Below are 18797 nucleotides of genomic sequence, written 5' to 3'. Positions count from 1 at the left end.
TTGAAGAAGTTGATGACGTATATTCCTTCCAGTTTCTGCATTTTGTTGTTCCACTCTAGTGTGCCAATGTAGTTTTTAACCATTATAAGCCCGCTGCGTATTTCCTCTATTGTTTCGATGTGGTTTGCGTTGCTGAATTCACATAACCCTTTCTCTCCTATCAGAAGCATAGGTAGACAAGTACTATTGCTAATGTTTACAATATTATTCTTGTTACAAATTTTAATCTTATGATAAGTTTTACATTTATTATTTATGCCAAACATATTTCCGTTATTAAAAAAAAATTTCTTGAAATCTTATGTTTACAATTGTGTTCTTTTTGATAATGGGCTTGATAAGTGTGTTTTCGTATATAGTTTTTTCTAAATTTGGGACTTTAATTATATATAAAATTGTTGTTTTGTTATTTAATATAGTTACATCGGAAAATTCTAGCATTTCTTCTATTGATAGTAATGGCATATTGCTTTCTTTGAATATTTTATCAATTTCAATTATTTCTTTTTCATTTAATAAGAATGTACTTATTACATTTAGCTTAGCCCATTGAATGGCGTATTTAACATTTATGATTTCTTCTTTGACGAGCCTGATTTGATTTTGCAAGTTAAAAGTTATTTCTGTGTTAACATAGCTGTCTTTTCTGATAGAGTTTGATAAAGAATTAGTAAATTTAGTTATCTGATTTAGTCTTTCTTGAAATTGATTGTTAATTAGAAGTTGTTTGTTGCTATTGTTAATTAGATCGTTCATATTATCTTGGAGTAGAATTAAGTCGTCGTGATCTGGAGTACCGGCAATGTACTTCCATGCGGTTCCTATTAAATTGATTGCTCTAGTGTTTCTATTATGTAGTGTGGGGGATAAAGTTTGGAGAATAGAGAATGTTTGAACCAATTCATGTTTTATAGTGTGGTAACTGTTTGAATGTTTTATTTCGTTATCTACGTATGAAGCTAAGGTATTTAAAGTGTTTGTTATGTGGTTTATATCTATAACATGAATTATTCTTGTGGTGGATGTTTGAATTTTCCCTAATCCTTTATTTATTACTGCAGTCTGTACGTCGGTATAGTTGGTAATGTCTAGAAGTCCATTCGCTATTGTTATGGTGCATAGCATTAATGTCCTAAAAGGGTAAGATAATTTTAGTTATTTCGTATGTTACTTTTGTGTATTCTCTTTCCTGATTCTGTTACAACTGTAGTATTCTTGTTAACTTTAACTATTTCTTTTTTATATCTTGCTGATAATTTAGAACCAAGTCGTGTGTTTATCTTAACATAAATTTCGTCACCTACGTTGTAGTTTTTTAATGCGTTACGTTTCTGGATATGACATTCGAGGTCCTTTTTCTGTTTGTCTATTAGTCTGTCTATGTTGTCTAGTCTGGTTTGTTCGTAGGCTTCGGGATTAGTGGATACTGTTCTACCAAAGAACACTTCAAGTGGTCTTTTCTTTGTTACAGAATGAATAGTGTAGTTATATTCGTACACTGCTCTTTCTAGTAATTCTGGAAAGTTTCTGTGGGTTCCATCTTTCTTGATACATCTCATTATTTCAGAGAGTGTCGAATGGAATCTTTCGACCTGTCCGTTTACAGTGCTTTTGTGGGGTGGTGCTTGAAAAATATATGGTATATATGGTGCTGAAAAATATTGAGTTGGTCTTTGAGCATAAAAGTTATGGAATATGAATTTAAAGACTTTTCGTTGTCCATGACAACATATTTGGGGACGCCATAGTAGAAAATAATCTCTCTTAGAGGGTTTCTTATGTCTTCTATTGCATTGGACTTTATTATTTTGGCCTGCGCTAATTTAGAGAACTTATCTATGGCTGTTAGAACTAAGTTCTTTTCTGTAGAATAGATATCGATGTGGATAATTTGTCCGGGGTATTCCGGAATAGGAGTTTGCTCTAAAACGGGGTTAGTCGGATGTCTATCGTATTTTTCTTCTTTGCAAACTTTGCATTGTTTTACCAATTTTTCTATTTTTTTCTTCATTTGGGAGAAGTAAAATTTTTCGGACAATTGAGTTTTATTTTCCGTAGCATTTCTATGGGCTCTATTGTGGACTTTAAGTATCTCCTCTTCTTGCTCTGATTCATTAGTGAGGTCGGTAACTTTACTTTGAGTAAAACGAATTTTAACTTTACTAAAGTTATCTGGGTATATTGTTTGTATTTTCCCCATGATATCTTCAGAAGTTTGTATTCCGTTAATAACGGATGGGTTAAGGTATTTCCGAAGTATTAGTATAAGTTCGTCAGGTTCGTAAGTTTGTAAGTATATGTCATGTCTATGAAACGTAGGGAAAGGTATGCTAAATTTATAGTCGTTGTTGTTTGCTTTATGGATGAAGATTTGATTTTTAAAAGCGTTAATGGGTACTTCTATACTAGGGATGAAGTTATGGCTTGAACTCTCGTCGCTATGTTGAGTGGATACTGAGTTTATCTGAACTAAATTTGAAATGCGAGACAATGCATCTGCTACTACATTGTCTTTTCCTGGTTTGTAGAGTAACTCGTAGTCGTATTCTTCTAAGTGAGATTTCCATCTTTTAATTCTAGCGTTGCTATTCCAACTACTTAATGAATGTGTAAGCGGTTGGTGGTCAGTGGTCAGCCGCTTTAAGGGCCCATATAATGGCCAACATCTCTTTCTCGTTAGGTGCATAATTTTCCTCAGCTTTGGAGAGGGTTCGTGAGATGAATGAGATAGGTTGACTGTTCTGTGAGAGAACTGCACCAATGGCATAGTTTGATGCATCGGTGGTGAGGTGGAATTCTTTTTTAAAATCGGGGTATTTAAGTATCACATCTTGTGATATTAATGAATTTTTTAATTTCTTAAATGCTGTTATGGCTTCTTGGTTGAAGCTTATTGCTTTAGTTAATGCTGCTTTCTTGCTTACGTGTCCATCTTCACCTCTTAACAGTATGGTGAGTGGTTTAGCAAGTTTTGCGTAATCCCTTATAAAGCTCTTATAGTATCCTGATAAGCCTAAAAATGATCTGAGTTCTCTTATTGTCCTTGGGGTAGGAAAATTAGCTATCGCCGAAACTTTGTCAGGGTTGGTTTCAATACTTTTATCGGATATTACGAAACCTAGAAATTCAACTTTGCTCTTGAGAAATTCGCATTTATCAAGTTGACATTTAATATTGGCTCTATATAGGGTATCGAATATGGTATTTAAGTTTTCAAGATGAGATTTTTCGTCTTGGCTAAAAACAACTATATCATCAATATAGATATAACAAATTTTCCCTATATGTTCACGCAGTATATCGTCTAGTGCTCGTTGGAAGATGGATGGAGCATTTTTAAGACCGAATGGAAGGCGTGTGAACTCATATTTGGCATTATTTATAGAGAAAGCGGTTTTCTCTATATCTGAGGACTTGAGTTTTATTTGATGAAATCCGCTTTTTAAGTCGAGAACGGAAAAAAGTTTGTTGTTGCCCAATTGGGCAAGCACTTCATTTATCTCGGGGATAGGGTATTTATCAGCTATGGTTACTTTGTTTAATTTCCTATAATCTATTACCATTCGGTATTTCTTTTCGTTTGAGGCGTCGATCTTCTTGGGAACAATCCACACAGGTGAATTGTACGGGGAACGAGATGGTCGTATTATACCATTTGCCAATAGTTCTGAAATCTGTTTATTAACCTCGTCTTTTAGAGACATGGGATATTGGTAGAATTTAGAATATACAGGTGTTTCATTGTTCGTACGTATTTCTGCTGTCACGTTAGTAGTGTATGTCAATTTTTCGTCTGGTTTTGAGAATAAGTTGGGAAAATTTTGTAGTAGATTTTCTAAATTATTTTTTTGTTGATCGGACAAATGGGCTGTACGGGGGCAAATATTGTTTATTGAGTCATATTTTTTTTCTTTAATAATTACTTTTACGTTGTCCTTAATGATCATATAATTTGAATGTGTGTGAATTACTGCTTTAAGTTCTTTTAAAGTGTCGTTGCCGAGAATGGCATCGAAAGATTTTAATGTCGGCAAAAGAAAAAATTTAATACGCACATCTCGGATATTAAACAGATGTGCCATTTTATAGTGTGTAATTTTAACGTTACCTCCAACTGTAACGGCTTGAAACGGTTTCTCGATTAGAGCGGGATTACTAACTAAACTAGGTTTAATATAATTTCTATTAGATCCCGTATCAATAAGTATTCTCAAAACTTCTCCTCCTACGTTCACCTCAAAATAAGGTAAGGAGGAGGAATTTACTCTAAAAAATGCAGATCGGCGTATTGTTCTTGTCCTACATCGGTCCCGTAACAGTACTCGTATTGTTCTTGGTATTCGTCTAATGTTTGTCCATATTCGTTTAAGTCTGTTTGGCTGTACGCTAACTGTTCATATTCTGTTTGTTCGTTTTCTGTATTCTGGTCATTGCTACTAGGTGCGGTAGTGTCATTATTTTGTTCATTTCTTTCTATATTGAAAGTACGTTGTCGTTTGTCCTCCTGTGGAACAGGGGGAATGGGGTTTCCTGGTCGTTTACCCATTTCGAAGTTCCGTGGTCTGTTCATATAGTTCACTTGTCTTGTGCGGATGCTGGGGTCCACGTCCATAGGCTCAGGACGGGGCAGCGGTTTTAGTGCCGTGGGGCGATTCGGTGAGAAAGTTGGGTTTGGTGTGAACGGCTGTCTTGCGTATAGTTGCTGTGCGTATGGTTGTTGTACGTACGGTTGTTGTATTGGTGTCTGGTTGCTAAAGAATGTCATGTTGTGCATTGGTCTGACATATTGTTGAGCAATTGGTGCTCTTTGAGGCATGTTTTGAAATGCTCGGGGAGTCGAATTATTTAAGTATTGAGTTCTAGGCATTGGTATTGGTTTTTGGTTTGGTCGGAAGACCGTAGATTGAATTTTGCCTTTTTATTTACTTTGGTTGATCACTTCACTTTCACTTTCTTATGCCAATATGTTTTTTTCTTTTTTTAAATTTGCTTAACTTGTATTGTTAATTTTCTAGTTTTTCTTTTAAGTTTTGTTTGATTTGAATTGTTAATTCTAATTTTCTTTACGTTTTTGTTATGAGTTTTCTTTTAAATATTCCTTAAAACTATCTTACAAGTAGGTTATTGTTGCCATCCTTCCCGATCGTCTGGATTTGGTCCGGTTTGCTGTATCTACTGAGGATCCAGGTGCGATACTTCCTTCGGAAGGTTCCGTGGGGACGGGCCTTGCCCGGCGTTGGTCTTTGTAGGCGATGAGTTGCCTTTATGTTGGTTTTAGGGCCACCACTGTGGGTGGGAGTCTTCCCTTTTATTTATCGGAACACGGTTATTCGCGACTTACACTTTTTGTTTTTCGTCACGACGCGAGCGTAGAGGCTTTTTGCTCTTTTATTCGCGAACACTTAGAGGCTTTTTGCTCTGTTATGTTATAAACCGGTCCCTGTTCGGGCGCCAGTTAATTTATTTGTTTATGAAAGAAATAAAAAATAAATTTACAATTTTATTTTTTCCAACTTTATTGATTGAATGCAAAAATTAGACTAAATTAAAGTTCTACTCTAGCTCCCTAATCTGGCCTTTTGTGAATCTGAATTTTGTATAGCGGTGGCAGCGATGGTGGCAGCGCTGGTGCAGCGACGGTGGCAGCGACGAATCAAAGATTGATAACAGTGTGTCAGTTGTGCAGTCGGCTGTAATTGGTTAATTGCAGTTCTGCTGATGACTTCTTAATAAATTTGGCTTTTTCCTGTTGTCGTCAATATTTCTCATGAATTGCATGTGCCCGTGTGACCTGTTTATCCATTTCCTGTTGTGGCTGATATTTATTAGGAATTGCAGGTGCCCGTGTGAACTGTTTTGCAACTGCAGTTCAATGCTCTGTTAATATTGCTTGTGTTGTGATTTGGTTTACTTTTTGTTGGCGCGTGCAGGAAATAATGCAGACGCTGACCTAAGCTTTACTTTATAAGCTTTTGGTAAAGCGTGTTGTTAACTTATATCTATACAGTTGAACATCGATCTGGCGTGAAAATGAACCATGTCGATCTCAGCCGGTATAAAAGAAGATAGATGAAAGATGCGCAAGCACGCGACTAGAAGATAAGAGCCATCAAAAAAGTTCTACGCGATGAAAATAAGGTATACGATGACTACTTTTTAAAAAGAGATGTGCTGTACAAACTTGTAGGTGACGATGAGCTCGTAGTAGTGCCTAACGAAATGCAAAAGCGAATCATAAGCAGTGTCCATGACAGAGGTCATTTTGCTAGAATGACAAAAGAGTTAATCTGCCAAACATTTTTTATACCACACGTTGAAGACAAGATTAAAAGATATATCGAGTGCTGTATTCCATGCATTTAATCGAATCGCAAACGAGGCAAGCAACAACGACTACCACACCCACTCCAGAAAGAAGACGTCCCATTGTTTGCCTACCATATTGACTTTTTGGGTCCGCTGGAGTCAACGCATAAGGGCTACAAACACATTTTGGCTTTAATCGATTGGTTTACGAAATTTAAGGATTAAGAATAGTACAACCCAAATTGATGAATTCCTAATTTCAAACAATTTTACACAAACGATTTATATCAATTATAATGTTACAAGATTAGAACCGATAGCCCATTTACAAACAAAAGAATTAATAATTTCTCAAGTTAAGCACTACACTGTATTCCAAATTATATGCGTTACAACTTTCGTTATTATGATTATTCAAGAATATTTCTAACAAACTTATTGTAAAATATTCTAAACATAATGAAGAACATTCGAACCCAGTTACCAATGTAAAGGAACACGTTCATCCCGAAACCAATATCACGATATATCCCAATTTAATGACCTGAGCACAGGCCAAATTCAATGGACATATCCATAAGTCCCTTAGACTGAAGCACTTACCTACTTACCATGAACACAATAGCGCACATACAACATATATACCCAATACTACCCTACACTTTCCAATTGTAATCAGCACACCTCATAACACAGGATGTATCTGGAATCTCCAGACAAGTCACCCACTGGTTGACAAAACATCTATTGCATAAGCTAAACATTTCTTGCCTAAACCCTCACACAATTGTCATGTTCCAAAGCTTAAAGTTCGGACTCACAAACTCAAAAACAGAAATTTCAGATTTCAGTAAACAATATCTTAAGAGCGCTTGTATTTTGAGCGAATGCATTTGAATCCAAGAGAAATGTAAAGACACTTAAAGTCCATAACTCCAAAGCTCTCTCTGAATTCCATTAGAACTTGAAAAGCTCGATACCGAGGCTTGAACGTCAATCAATTTAGATCAATAAGTTAAGTTCAGCTTGAGACCTAAATTATTCAATTTTATTGTAATTATTCAACTACAAAAAACAATATTTTTTAAACTTATGAATATTGAGAACTTATAATTGTATATGAAACGTATAACGTGATCCAACAGAAAAGAACGTAATGCACTTAACAAAAATAACACAAAGTGAATATTTTATATTATATATGCATATATAATAATCTTAGCGTTTTATTACTATAATATTTATTTAAAGTAAATGGGTATACTAGAAGGGTATACTACTACTAGTAAAGTACTACAGAAGAAAGCTTTTCTAGCCATATAAAAAGTATATATTCTTGATCTGGATCAATAGCTGAGATAAAGCATACAGTTTTCAGAAACATTGGCGCATCGCAAGATTTTAGACCCATGTTTCCATGCCCAAACGGCCCAAAACTGCCACGCCCACATTGTTTACGACCTTCGATCTTAACTAATTCTGCAAAGCTATGCACATAAAGGCTGAGTCCTTATCAACTTTTATCTCCTGTAGTTTTCCAAACTCATTGAATATTTTTGTTATGGCCCTCTTTGCCTCTAACCCATTTCTACTTTTCACCTTATCTAGTGATGCGAATTTTGTATTTTAGTTTTTGGTGAGATAGAAGTCTATCACGTATTTTTATATCACTCTTGAGTTATTTCGAATGTCAATTTTGTATTTCTGTGTTCTGTTTTCGCTATATTACAGATTTCACACTCATTAATGATGTTCTGGAATAATTTGATATAATCTGGGAAATAGTATTCTTCTTTAAAGCAGTAAATAGTTTTTTCTATGCCTGGATGCATAACCTCCTTATGCCTTTTCTGTACTGTCTTTAAATTCGGCGTAGGTTAAGATATCGTTTAACCTTTCGTTACTTTTTAGCAATTTGGTGAAATTGTTATGGCTTATGATTTTGGTTTATGCCCTCTGGAAAATCAGAAAGTCTTCGTCATCGCGCTGTTCTTAGTGTTCTTAGCGAGTTCAACTGTCATTTCTTTGTAAATTATTTTGATTTTCAATTTCTGAAAAAATTGACTAACATTTTTTGTATTGCTGTTTCCTTTCAAACTCTAGTTGTCTCTAGAAGAAATTAAGTAGTTTATCTGTTTTTGATATGTAATTTATATCATCTTTGAACTTTGAACTGTTGCGTTTGCACTATCTGAAACTTCCCCAAGCATGGCTTGGAAAGGGCATCCGCTACATAACTTTCATTGCCAGAAAAATATTTAATTTTGTAATAAAAATCATTCAGTTGTCTGGGAAAATGGCTTTGAGAAATCTGGAACGATCAAGATCGCATTTTTCTGATCAAAGGGCATGCGTTTCATTCATAGTGCCCATGTTTAGTTGAAAAAACATTTTTTGCAATGGAATTTTAGTCTATCCAAAATTGTTAAAAAACCCTTGGCTAGATCAATCGTTGTAAAGTATTGGCTTCGTCCAAGTTTATCTAATATTTTATCCATTTTAGGAAAGGGGAATTTGTCGTTGACAGTTATTTCATTGAGATTCCTGTAATTTACTACCAACCTAAACTATTGTTTCCCAGAGGCGTCTGCCTTCTTGGGGACCACCAAAATAGGATAACAATAAGGTGACTTCGACTTGCGAATTTTACCTTGTTCTATCTATTTCCTTAATTTGCTTGCTGACTTATAAGGATTACGGTAAACTGGATCTTCATGCTGAGTCTGGATGACATGTTTAGTACTTGTGAAGGTCAAATTGTAGCCTTCTTTGTACTAAATGTATCATACTCGTTTATACTCGTATAGGACCTTCTTTAAAAACTTAACTTTCTCTACATTAAGATGTTTGAGTCTGTATTCGTTACACTCGCGTAATTCATTATTTATCGCGAAGCTGACTATATCGTCGTCAACGCACTTGGGATCAAAGTGCTTTGCGTCATTGTCCATTGTGTCAATGTTTATTCTTGTAGTAAGGCATTTTGCCGATGCGGTCTCCTCCTTCTGTTAATTTGATTTAAGCTTGGGTTTAAGGCACTTTGCAGGTGCGGTCTTGCCCTTCTTTTCCTCATATCTGAATTTGTAGGTTCTCGAACCTTAAGTTACAGTTCCCTTCTCATAATCAATCTCAGCTTTCGTTTCTTCGAGATCTTTTCGATCTTACTGGAAATCAAAAGTATCAGCAAATTTATGGACATAGAAATTTTGTACAGACGGACATAAAGAAGTGGGCTTTATCGTAATGCTTTTCATTAATTTTATTGGCTCTTTTATAGTGTATACTGTCAAATCTTCTTCTTTTTTCTCCAAGCCTGCAAAATTTTCCTATATGATGTTGATAGAGAAACCTGTGGAGATAATGCCTTTATAAGAATTAATATTATAGTTTATTGGGACATGGGGACTGTTTCGTCCTCCCACCGCTCTTGAGTGTCCGAGGCAGTCTGATGAAAATTTACGTCCATCCTTCTTTGTCCACTCTGACTTTCTCGACTTACCTGCATATTGCCATTCAGATTATTTGGGTTAAAGGTTGAAAAGGTTGAAGGTATAGGACGAGAAGAGTACTGATTTTGATCCATCATAAATTGATTCGGACTTTGAGCTTGCACGTTAGGGTTTTGATTTGTTGCAGGGTAATAAGTACCATAATTATGATGCCTGTTAGTATAGTTTCTTTGATTATTGCTTTGATTTCTATTTCCTCTGTTCCTTTGCTTATGCCCTTCCAATTTGTTAAAAAACTGGTATTTGGGACTAGCATCATTACTTTCCAATTCTCGCTGTGCGCGACAGTGTCCTCGAAAACCCGCGGCAGTCAAGCAAAATGGAGGCGTGATTGGTCCGTATTTTTTCGAAATCGATAATGGTGTGGCCGTCACCGTTAATGGTAAGCGATACCGGTCGATGATAACCAACTGCATGAAATCGAGAATATGGATTTGGAAAACACAGCACACCCTACGATGGATGTTCTGCACAAGCAATTTTCGGACATGGTCATCTCGCGCGGAAGCGACGTGAACTGGCCACCGAGATAGTGCGATTTGACCACGATGGACATTTTCTTGTGGGGTTTTCTTAAGTCGCAGGTCTCTGCCAACAAGCCGCAAACCGATGCCAAATACATCCCGATTTATGCGCCAGAGTCATCGAAAAATTGACCTTTCGTGTGCCTACCACTAACCACTAATCATTTGAATGATGTCATATTCCATATAAATTGGGGTCGATGGACCTTTAAAATAAAAAGGTTTTTCAAGTGCATTCACTCTTGGATACAAGCGCTTTCAGCTTCTTAAGATATTGTTTATTGAAATCTAAAATTTGTGAGTCCGAACTTTGAGCGTGGGAACATGACAATTGTGTGAGGGTTTGGGCAAGAAATGTTTAGATTAGATAATAGATGTTTAGTCTACCAGTGGGTGACTTGTCTGGAGTTTCCAGTCACATCCTGTGTTATGAGGTGTGTTGATTACAATTTTAAAATGAAGGGTAGTTGTTGTATGTGTGCTATTATCGATATGTTTAGTTAAACTGAATATCTAGTAATGCCCAGGATCCAGAGCGTCGAGATCTCATCGCACAGGATTAGATTGGGGTAAGAGTATATTTCCCTAATTTTCTTATTATCTTTCTACATATGTACAAAGTATATTCTCGTGCCATTCATTTCTTTTTACGCAGAGATTTAACACAAGTGTATTAGGAATTAAAATGTTTCATAATTAATATTTTGGTTAATAAAGTTAAGTTCAGCGGCGATTATAAGCCTTGTTTTTGTATGCACAGAGACAAGAGCCCTCAGAGCAACGTTTGTAGGTAGCGGTTTTGTTGACGTGTGCACCGTTTCCCGGTGCAAATTCCATACTCTCCGCTATAAAAATTATTGTCAACTAATGTATTGTCAGGCTGGAAAAAATCCTCTATCTGAACCCTCTACGAGGGCGCCGGCTGGGCAATGGGCACTTCATTATCCCGGAAAACGGGTAATGCATTGCTACTTGCTCCGTCCGCGGTAATGCAGTGTCTAGCTAAGGCAACGGTTCGATTCCCTCCGCTCGAAAAGCAGGAGAAAATGAACCATTTGCCATGGGCGGAGGTGCCTGGCGGTTAGGCATAAAACGCAAGTGGGTGGTTTCCCGGAAAACTAACCTAGGGTTCTTTGTGAGATTGACAACATAAACAACTCAACTCGGGCTGGGACGTCAGCCCAAACGTCGGTGGAAGGCGTGACTGCTACCACCGGCGGGCACGGAGGGGAGCAATCCTCTCTGCGTGTCGACAGCGGTCACATCCTGATTTGACGGGAGCAGGTCATGTCAGTTGCAATGCTACTGCCACAAAAACAACGACTCAAGGGAGGCTAAGACGCTCAGGTGCCATAGTCAATACAGACTCGGACCTGGAGAGCGTGCAGCTTTCTAAAGAAGATGGGGAAATCCTCATCCGCTCGCCGAAACCAGTCACCAGCTCCCCGCGCAAAGACGGGCCGAAGCGTTCAAGAGAGGGGATGAAGGCTAAGGCGCAATACAAAGCCGCCCTTCGCGTCCTGAGCTGGCTCAAGGGAAAAGCCGCTCTATCCCCACAGGAGAAGGTAAAGCTTACCTGGGCCGAGCAAAGGGTCGCAGAGGGCAGGCTGCACTTTCCCAACATGGGATCCACAGGCGGATTCGCCAACAAGGTGGAGGAGTCGATTGCCAAAAAGAAGCAACGCTCAACCGAGAGCGCCAATAAGGACGCACCGGGGAGCAAGCGGCGACCTCGGCCGAAGGAGGCAGGCCCTCCCCCCAGAAAGCGAAGAAGCCCGAGAAGAGGCTAAAAGTCAGTGAGGCGACCAAACGACACTTGATCGTGGCACTCATTGACAGAAGCGATGAAGCCGGCAAGATGACCAAGCCGCGGTGGAAGTTGGTGCATGCGCGAATCGTTAAGTCATTGTTTGCACGGATGTAGGAAGCTCCGGAGGCCCCCATGCCCACATGCTGAACGGGGTTAAAATCCTGAAGTGCATGGATGACCCGACGAAGTGGCTGACGCAAACGGTCTGCCAATTGGAGGCGTTGTGGGAGGGGGCCCAGCTGGAGGTGGTGGACAGGGAGCTAATCCCGTCCATTCCTAAGGCGAAGGTTCTCTTTCCCATCGCAATCCAAGGGAACCGGGCCCTGAAGCTGCTGCAGCGACAGAATCCGGATATACCAACCGCGGACTGGAAAGTTCTGCACCTTGCGACCCCATCACCCAAGGAGGGGGGCCATAGTGCAGTCCTCCAGATAAATAAGGAGGCGGAGGACATCCTCTATCCGAGGTACGGGAAGATGGCGTGGGGCATGGGGAGCGTATACCTGCGCCTCAAAAAACGCCATCCCGGGGATGAGGATGCTCACAAGGCAGGTGGAGAAGTGGAGACCTAGGTCTGGAAACAATCGCGGAAGCCGCCCAGGGACTTTCGCTAGGCGAGACGGATGAGGAGGACGGAGACCTGACGTTGACAGTATACCCGTCGAATAGAGATGAGCCCAGTACCCATGCCACTGAGGGTGCTGCAGCTCAATCTTCATAAAAGCAAGGTCGCGTCGGCGGAACTCCTCATCGCCCTGGAGCAAGGGTCCGCCGACATAGCTTTGGTACAAGAGCCATGGAATGCCTCGGGCAATGCCGTCGCCGGACTAAAGTCCTCCAATTACAACCTCTTCTATACACCATCGGTAAGCAGAAACAGAGCCGCCGAACTTGTACGGAAGGGCCTGCATGCTAACCTTATGTCTCATTACAGCACGGATGACTTGGCTGTTGTGATGCTGAAGAGCGAAAGGAATCGCCTTTTGGTAGCTTCCTGCTACATGGCACGGAACGACCCCACCGGAGGATCTCAGGAGCATGGTGGAAGCCACCCCGAACGAAAACCAACTGTTCGTGGGTGCAGACGCCAACGCGCATCACTGCGTATGGGGGAGCCCCGACATCAACGACAGAGGTGAGTCACTCCTAAACTTTTTACTATCAACTAACCTATGCATAGCTAACGTGGAGGAAGAGATTACCTTTGTAGGTCCCACCTCCTCGAACGTGCTAGACCTAACACTCGTAAGGGGACAAAGTACTATGGTTTCAGAATGGAGAGTCCTTGAGAGACCATCTTTCTCAGATCATAAGTACATACAATTCCTATGCGAATTCGAACACTCTCCCAAACCAACCTCTTTCAGAAACCCCCGGAACACTAACTGGGGGAAGTTCAAGAAGACAATCTTGACACGACTCGCGACTGGCCCGGGCCTAGTAAAATCCGCTGACATAGAAAAGTCCCTAGAGACCCTCTCCAGGGAATTATTAGATGCGCAACGCGCAGTATGCCCGAAATCTAGAGCCAGAAAGATGACCAGGCCACCCTGGTGGAATGGTAATCTTTTGCTTCTACGCAATAACCTCCGAGAATTTTTCAAAATCGCCAAAGTCGCGAATAATGATATAATCAATGGGGAAAACAAGATCCTGCTCAGGGATTACAATAAGGAAATACGTAGGGCCCAAAGAAGCTCGTGAAGAAACTTCTGCTCCAATATCGAGACGGCTCCAGAAACGGCTAGACTCAGGAAGCTGCTATCGAAGCAGCCAACCATACAGAGTCAGCTCAAACGCGATGACGGACAGTGGACTGAGGGCAGCGAAGAGGCCCTAACAGCACTAATGCATGCTCACTTCCCAGGATGTACCGAGATATCCGATGCCAACAAGCACCAGGACCTCGTAACTGGAGAAAAGCATCTCCCAACAGATCTAATATCCTCTAGAACAATCCAATGGGCTATAGACTCCTTAGCGGGAATAAAAGCACCGGGACTAGATGGAATATTTCCAGCCATGCTACAGGTGACCAAAGAAGTGATCACCCCATGGCTACAGGCTATATTCACAGCTTGCCTAAGTACGGGCTATATCCCTATCCAATGGAGGACCTCTAGGATTCCTGCTGAGAAGTGCAGCCATATGAGCCCCAAGGATTACAGGCCGATTAGTCTCACCTCTTTCTTACTCAAGACGCTAGAAAAGCTGCTGGACATATACATCAGAAATGATGCAGGACGACTACTGTCATCCAACCAGCATGCTTACACGTAAAGGTAAATCAGTGGAGACGGCACTACACTCATTAGTAGCCACCATTGAGAAAACCCTGCATAACCAAAAATATGCTCTCCAAGTGTTTGTGGATATATCCGTAGCTTTCAACACCCTGACCCCAGACGCTATAATGGATCGCCTAGAAGCGGCCAACACGCCCCCCGCTATCAGTTTGTGGATAAGAAATCTTCTTAGCTGTAGACGGGTACAATCCGATTGGGGCACCGCCTCCATGGTGAAAGGAGCACACAGGGGCACGCCGCAAGGCGGGGTCCTGTCGCCTCTGGCCTCTGGAATCTGGTGGTAGATGACCTTATCAAGAGATTCGAGAGGAAGGCCCCAAAGATAACAGCCTATGCTGACGACATAAGCATAATTATCACGGGATTCTGTCCATCGACACTCAGGTCGATTATGGAATCAACGCTCAGGGAGATATGTGAGTGGGCGAAGAGGGTAGGACTCACCATAAACGGGGACAAGACGGACCTCATTGCTATGGGTACCCCCGAAGATTAACTCATCCAGGCTAACCCCGAAGACACAAGTCAAGTACCTTGGAATTGTTTTAGACAGCAAGCTGCCATGGAAGCCCAATGTACTAGAGAGAGTGAAAAAGGCCACCATAGCGCTATATGCATCTAAGAAGATGCTTAGCAGCACATGGGGCCTCTCACCCGCTCTAATGCACTGGGTTTACATCTCGGTGGTGCGTCCAACTCTGATGTATGGAGGCAATGGAAAAGAAGACTTACAACAAGCTCATGGAGAGAACCCAGCGGCAGGCACTGCTCTGCATAACAGGGGCGCTGAGGTCAACCCCCACAAAAGCATTCGAAACTATAGTTGGAGTTGATCCCCTAGACATCCACGCGTAAATTATTGCAGGAAAGGCTGCACAACGCCTAGTTGCATCAGGGAATATGTCTCTACAAGGACTCGGGCATAGTTCAACTGGTCGAGACATGAGCAGCATATCTGACTACATAGTCACCAGAACGTGCCCGGATGTAATAACAACAACATTCATGGGACCAGACGACTGGAAAACAGGTCAGGACCATGCTCAACACCTCAATATATACACGGACGGCTCCAAGAGTTGGAGCGGGCATATAATGTACAGACCCAGAAATGAGGCTGTCGTATAAGCTACCAAGCCAATGCAGCATATTCCAGGCGGAAGTATTCGCCATTGGGAAAGCGCAGAGCATTGACCGCCCACATGAAGCGGTCAACTTGTTCGTAGACAGTCAAGCGGCGATAAGATCCATGTAATCGTCAGCGGTCAGTTCCAAAAGTGTACTGGCAAGCAGGGAGGCACTAGATATCCTTAGCACGACCACGTCAGTGAGGATCTACTGGGTTCCCAGCCACCAGGGCATCGATGGTAATGAGACGGCAGACGAACTTGCAAAGGAAGGCGTTGGACTGGCGAATGAAAGATTAGAAAACGTTCCTGTCTCTCTTAAAACGATCCAAAGCGAACTGGAAAGACGGGCCGACACACGAGCCAAAAGCAGATGGAGAAGAACTTGCACCACCTGCAAAATTTCAAAAATCATGTGCAAAGACCGCAACGCAAAACTCTGTCCCTAAGTGCTGTATTTTCCAAGCAAAGACTGCAGACTGTTAGTGGGAATTCTTACAGGTCACTGCCTAGCTGCGGCACACGCAGTCAAACTGGGCATTACCGACAACGCCAAATGCCGGAAATGTGACGAATTCGAGGCAATTGAAACCTTGGAGCATCTCATTTGCAAGTGTCCGGCTCTAACAAGGGTAAGAATAAACTACCTAGGCGCTCCGGTTCTGGCATTGCTAGAAGATGCCTCCAGGAAGAAAAAACTACTTGGCTTCGCGGAAAATACCCCGATCCTAAAAGATTTCGAAAAGCTTTTCGGCCATATTGGCCTATGCGCGGCCCCGTGAGGACTTCCGACCTAACCTAACCTATATATTGTCAACTCTGTATATTAGAACTTATATACTAATAAATAAAATATAATATTAATGCCACTACGATTAAATGAGTGCTGATTCGAGAAGTGGAATATTTAAAGATGATGACACAACTTGTCTCAAACAACCTTGACAGAATTTTGTACAACATTCATTACATTCCGAATACACCTCCGCAGAGTCCCTATCTAAACCTTTTTGAATACATGTGTAATAACTTGAAGCCAAACATAAAATGTATCAAAATATTCAGCATATCAGTATATCCTATGCAAGGAGTTGGTGCAAATGGCAGAATCCTATTTGGAAACTTTAGTTTTTTCGAAGTCTGGACGTTTTGACCTTGAGTTAAGTGTAACCTAAGAAGAGGTTTGGGCAAGCTAATGTACTTTAAGATATACCCGATGTTATATTTTTATGTGTGTTAGCCAATGTCTTTGAATGTTTACCAAAAGTGTGATTCACCTCGTAAGCCCTTAATGAGGTTAGCGCTATATATTTTTTAAATTACATTTACCGTTACTTTGACCCATATAAAACACATTATGAACAATTTCAGTAATTACTACACCCACTTTACCATTCTCATACATATCTCAGACAAATAACCCTACTTTTTTTTCTTACTTAAAACAGTCGAAATCAAGGGTTTTCTCATGATAATTATTAAATATGCGAAGCTTTAGTATTGATCGGTGGTTTATTATATACACTAGTTACAAGATGGTTACAGTCGCCTGCCGCGACTGCCGATATTCTATCCGTGATCAGATGTTGATACTGACAATGCCGTGCGTTTACAGCTGGTACTAATTGGGCGCGCCTTTGAACAAACACAACACTCCTTAACTCCTTTAACGTCGTATATTTCCGGACGTCGCTCATATCAACGTATCGCGGCTGCCGGCGGTTGCATTGATGATTGATCGCTAGGTGGGACTGTCTCCGAAACCGTTGGAGCAAATGGCTGGTCAGGGTCAGGTTCTTTGATAGCTTTGGAAAATGGATCAGCTGGCTCATGGTCGTGGTCCGCGTTTATGTTCGCATTGTGCATGCAGTGAATGCAAGTAAATTTATTACCAATATTGCTTAGAATAATTAGTATTCCTGCCGTTGGCACACCGCGCCGCTCGGTCTTCCGCACTAAAGTCAACTGTTAACCGCTCAGCTGTCATCAGTGTCCGTTAGGTGTCAACGACGCGTCGCCGCTCTTCCGATGCTTGGTGGTTGGCAATGCCGGTCGCCACATACTTTATGCTCCTTTATTAACGAGTTTTAGCTTTAACGGCGTTAAGGGCTGGATGGATCCCGAGGTATTCTCCTGTGAGCTGGAGTGCCGTGTCCTGTGGTGTAGGTGAAGATTCCTGTAGGTCGGCATCTGACTGAGGCGTTGGGCATGAGGCTGGATACGGCTGTTTGGCTGGAACATTTTAAGATGTGAAGCATTTCTTGTTAGTTTTCTATTACCCCCTTCGATCTCGACAATGTTATTCTGTCTTTCTAATACAGTAAATTCCGTCTTGTCGAAGTTTGATGTAAGTTTATTCGGAAACACTACGTTTTTCAAAAATACTTTATCGCCAACTTCGATATCTATTTCCTTTGCCCCTCTTCTTTTGTAAGCTGTCTGCTTTCTCTTATATTTTTCAATTATATCTTTATTTCTTTCCCCAGAGTCCAAGGTTTGCTCGGAGATCTTCCCGATGCCTGGTATTTTGTCACTGATAACCCTGTTGAACATAAGCTTTGTGGTCGCTGCCACTGTTGTTCCATGTGGGATTACATTAAACATGAGGACAAACCTTTGGATTTCCTCCTTGTAGTTTTTCTCATTGGCGTATGCTATTTTTAGGCTCTGTTCATGTTTTCAACTTCCTCGGTTGCTTGCGGCCAATACGGTGGGGTTCTAACTTGTTCAATGCCGCACGCCTTGCAGTAATTAGAGAACGCCTCGCTAACGTATTGGCGTCCATTACCCGTTCGTAGGTACTCAGGATATCCCAGTCTACAGAAGATCTCTTTCATTGCCTCTACCAGGGTCTTGAAAGATATGAATTTAAGAAGCTTATGCTCCTTATATCGTGAGAAATAGTCAAAGACCAGCACATATTCATTGTTGGGTAAAGGACCTAGCAAATCTGATTCTACCCATATCCAGGGGCCAGTGGGAAATGGATTTCTCTCCATTGGGTCTGGCCGGATCTGATACCAGGCAGCAATCTTAACAAGCTTTAACGATTTCTCTGCATCTTTGTCTATCTGTGGCCACCATACTTTGGACCTCTGGCGGCGTTTCATTGCTGTCTCACCGGGATGTTCTTCGCGGACTAACTCCAGAATTCTTACTCTGAATGATGTTGAAATGACTATACATTTTTTCCTCAAACCACTGAGAGCTCGACG

The 18797-nt window shown here is 41.0% G+C and overlaps 1 protein-coding gene and 1 long non-coding RNA gene across 2 annotated transcripts; both read right to left on the bottom strand.

Annotated features, from left to right (window-relative positions):
- Positions 1-688: 688 nt before the first annotated feature.
- On the bottom strand, positions 689-9257 carry LOC122618017. The gene is made up of 3 exons (XM_043794140.1): positions 9173-9257; positions 5115-5305; positions 689-1132 (listed from the first exon to the last, which is right to left on the bottom strand). The coding sequence occupies exons 1-3, from the start codon at positions 9255-9257 to the stop codon at positions 1046-1048; spliced, it is 363 nt and encodes a 120-aa protein (XP_043650075.1). The 3' UTR covers positions 689-1045.
- A 293-nt stretch (positions 9258-9550) lies between these two features.
- LOC122618061 lies at positions 9551-10007 on the bottom strand. Its single transcript, XR_006325995.1, has 2 exons — positions 9806-10007; positions 9551-9655 (listed from the first exon to the last, which is right to left on the bottom strand). It is a non-coding gene; the product is annotated as an uncharacterized LOC122618061 (long non-coding RNA).
- Positions 10008-18797: the final 8790 nt, after the last annotated feature.

This window comes from Drosophila teissieri, chromosome 3L (assembly GCF_016746235.2).
Source record: "Drosophila teissieri strain GT53w chromosome 3L, Prin_Dtei_1.1, whole genome shotgun sequence".
Classification (NCBI taxonomy): Eukaryota; Metazoa; Arthropoda; class Insecta; order Diptera; family Drosophilidae; genus Drosophila; species Drosophila teissieri.
The sequence above is the reverse complement of the archived record's forward strand: the minus strand, read 5'-3'. Positions and strand labels throughout refer to the sequence as shown.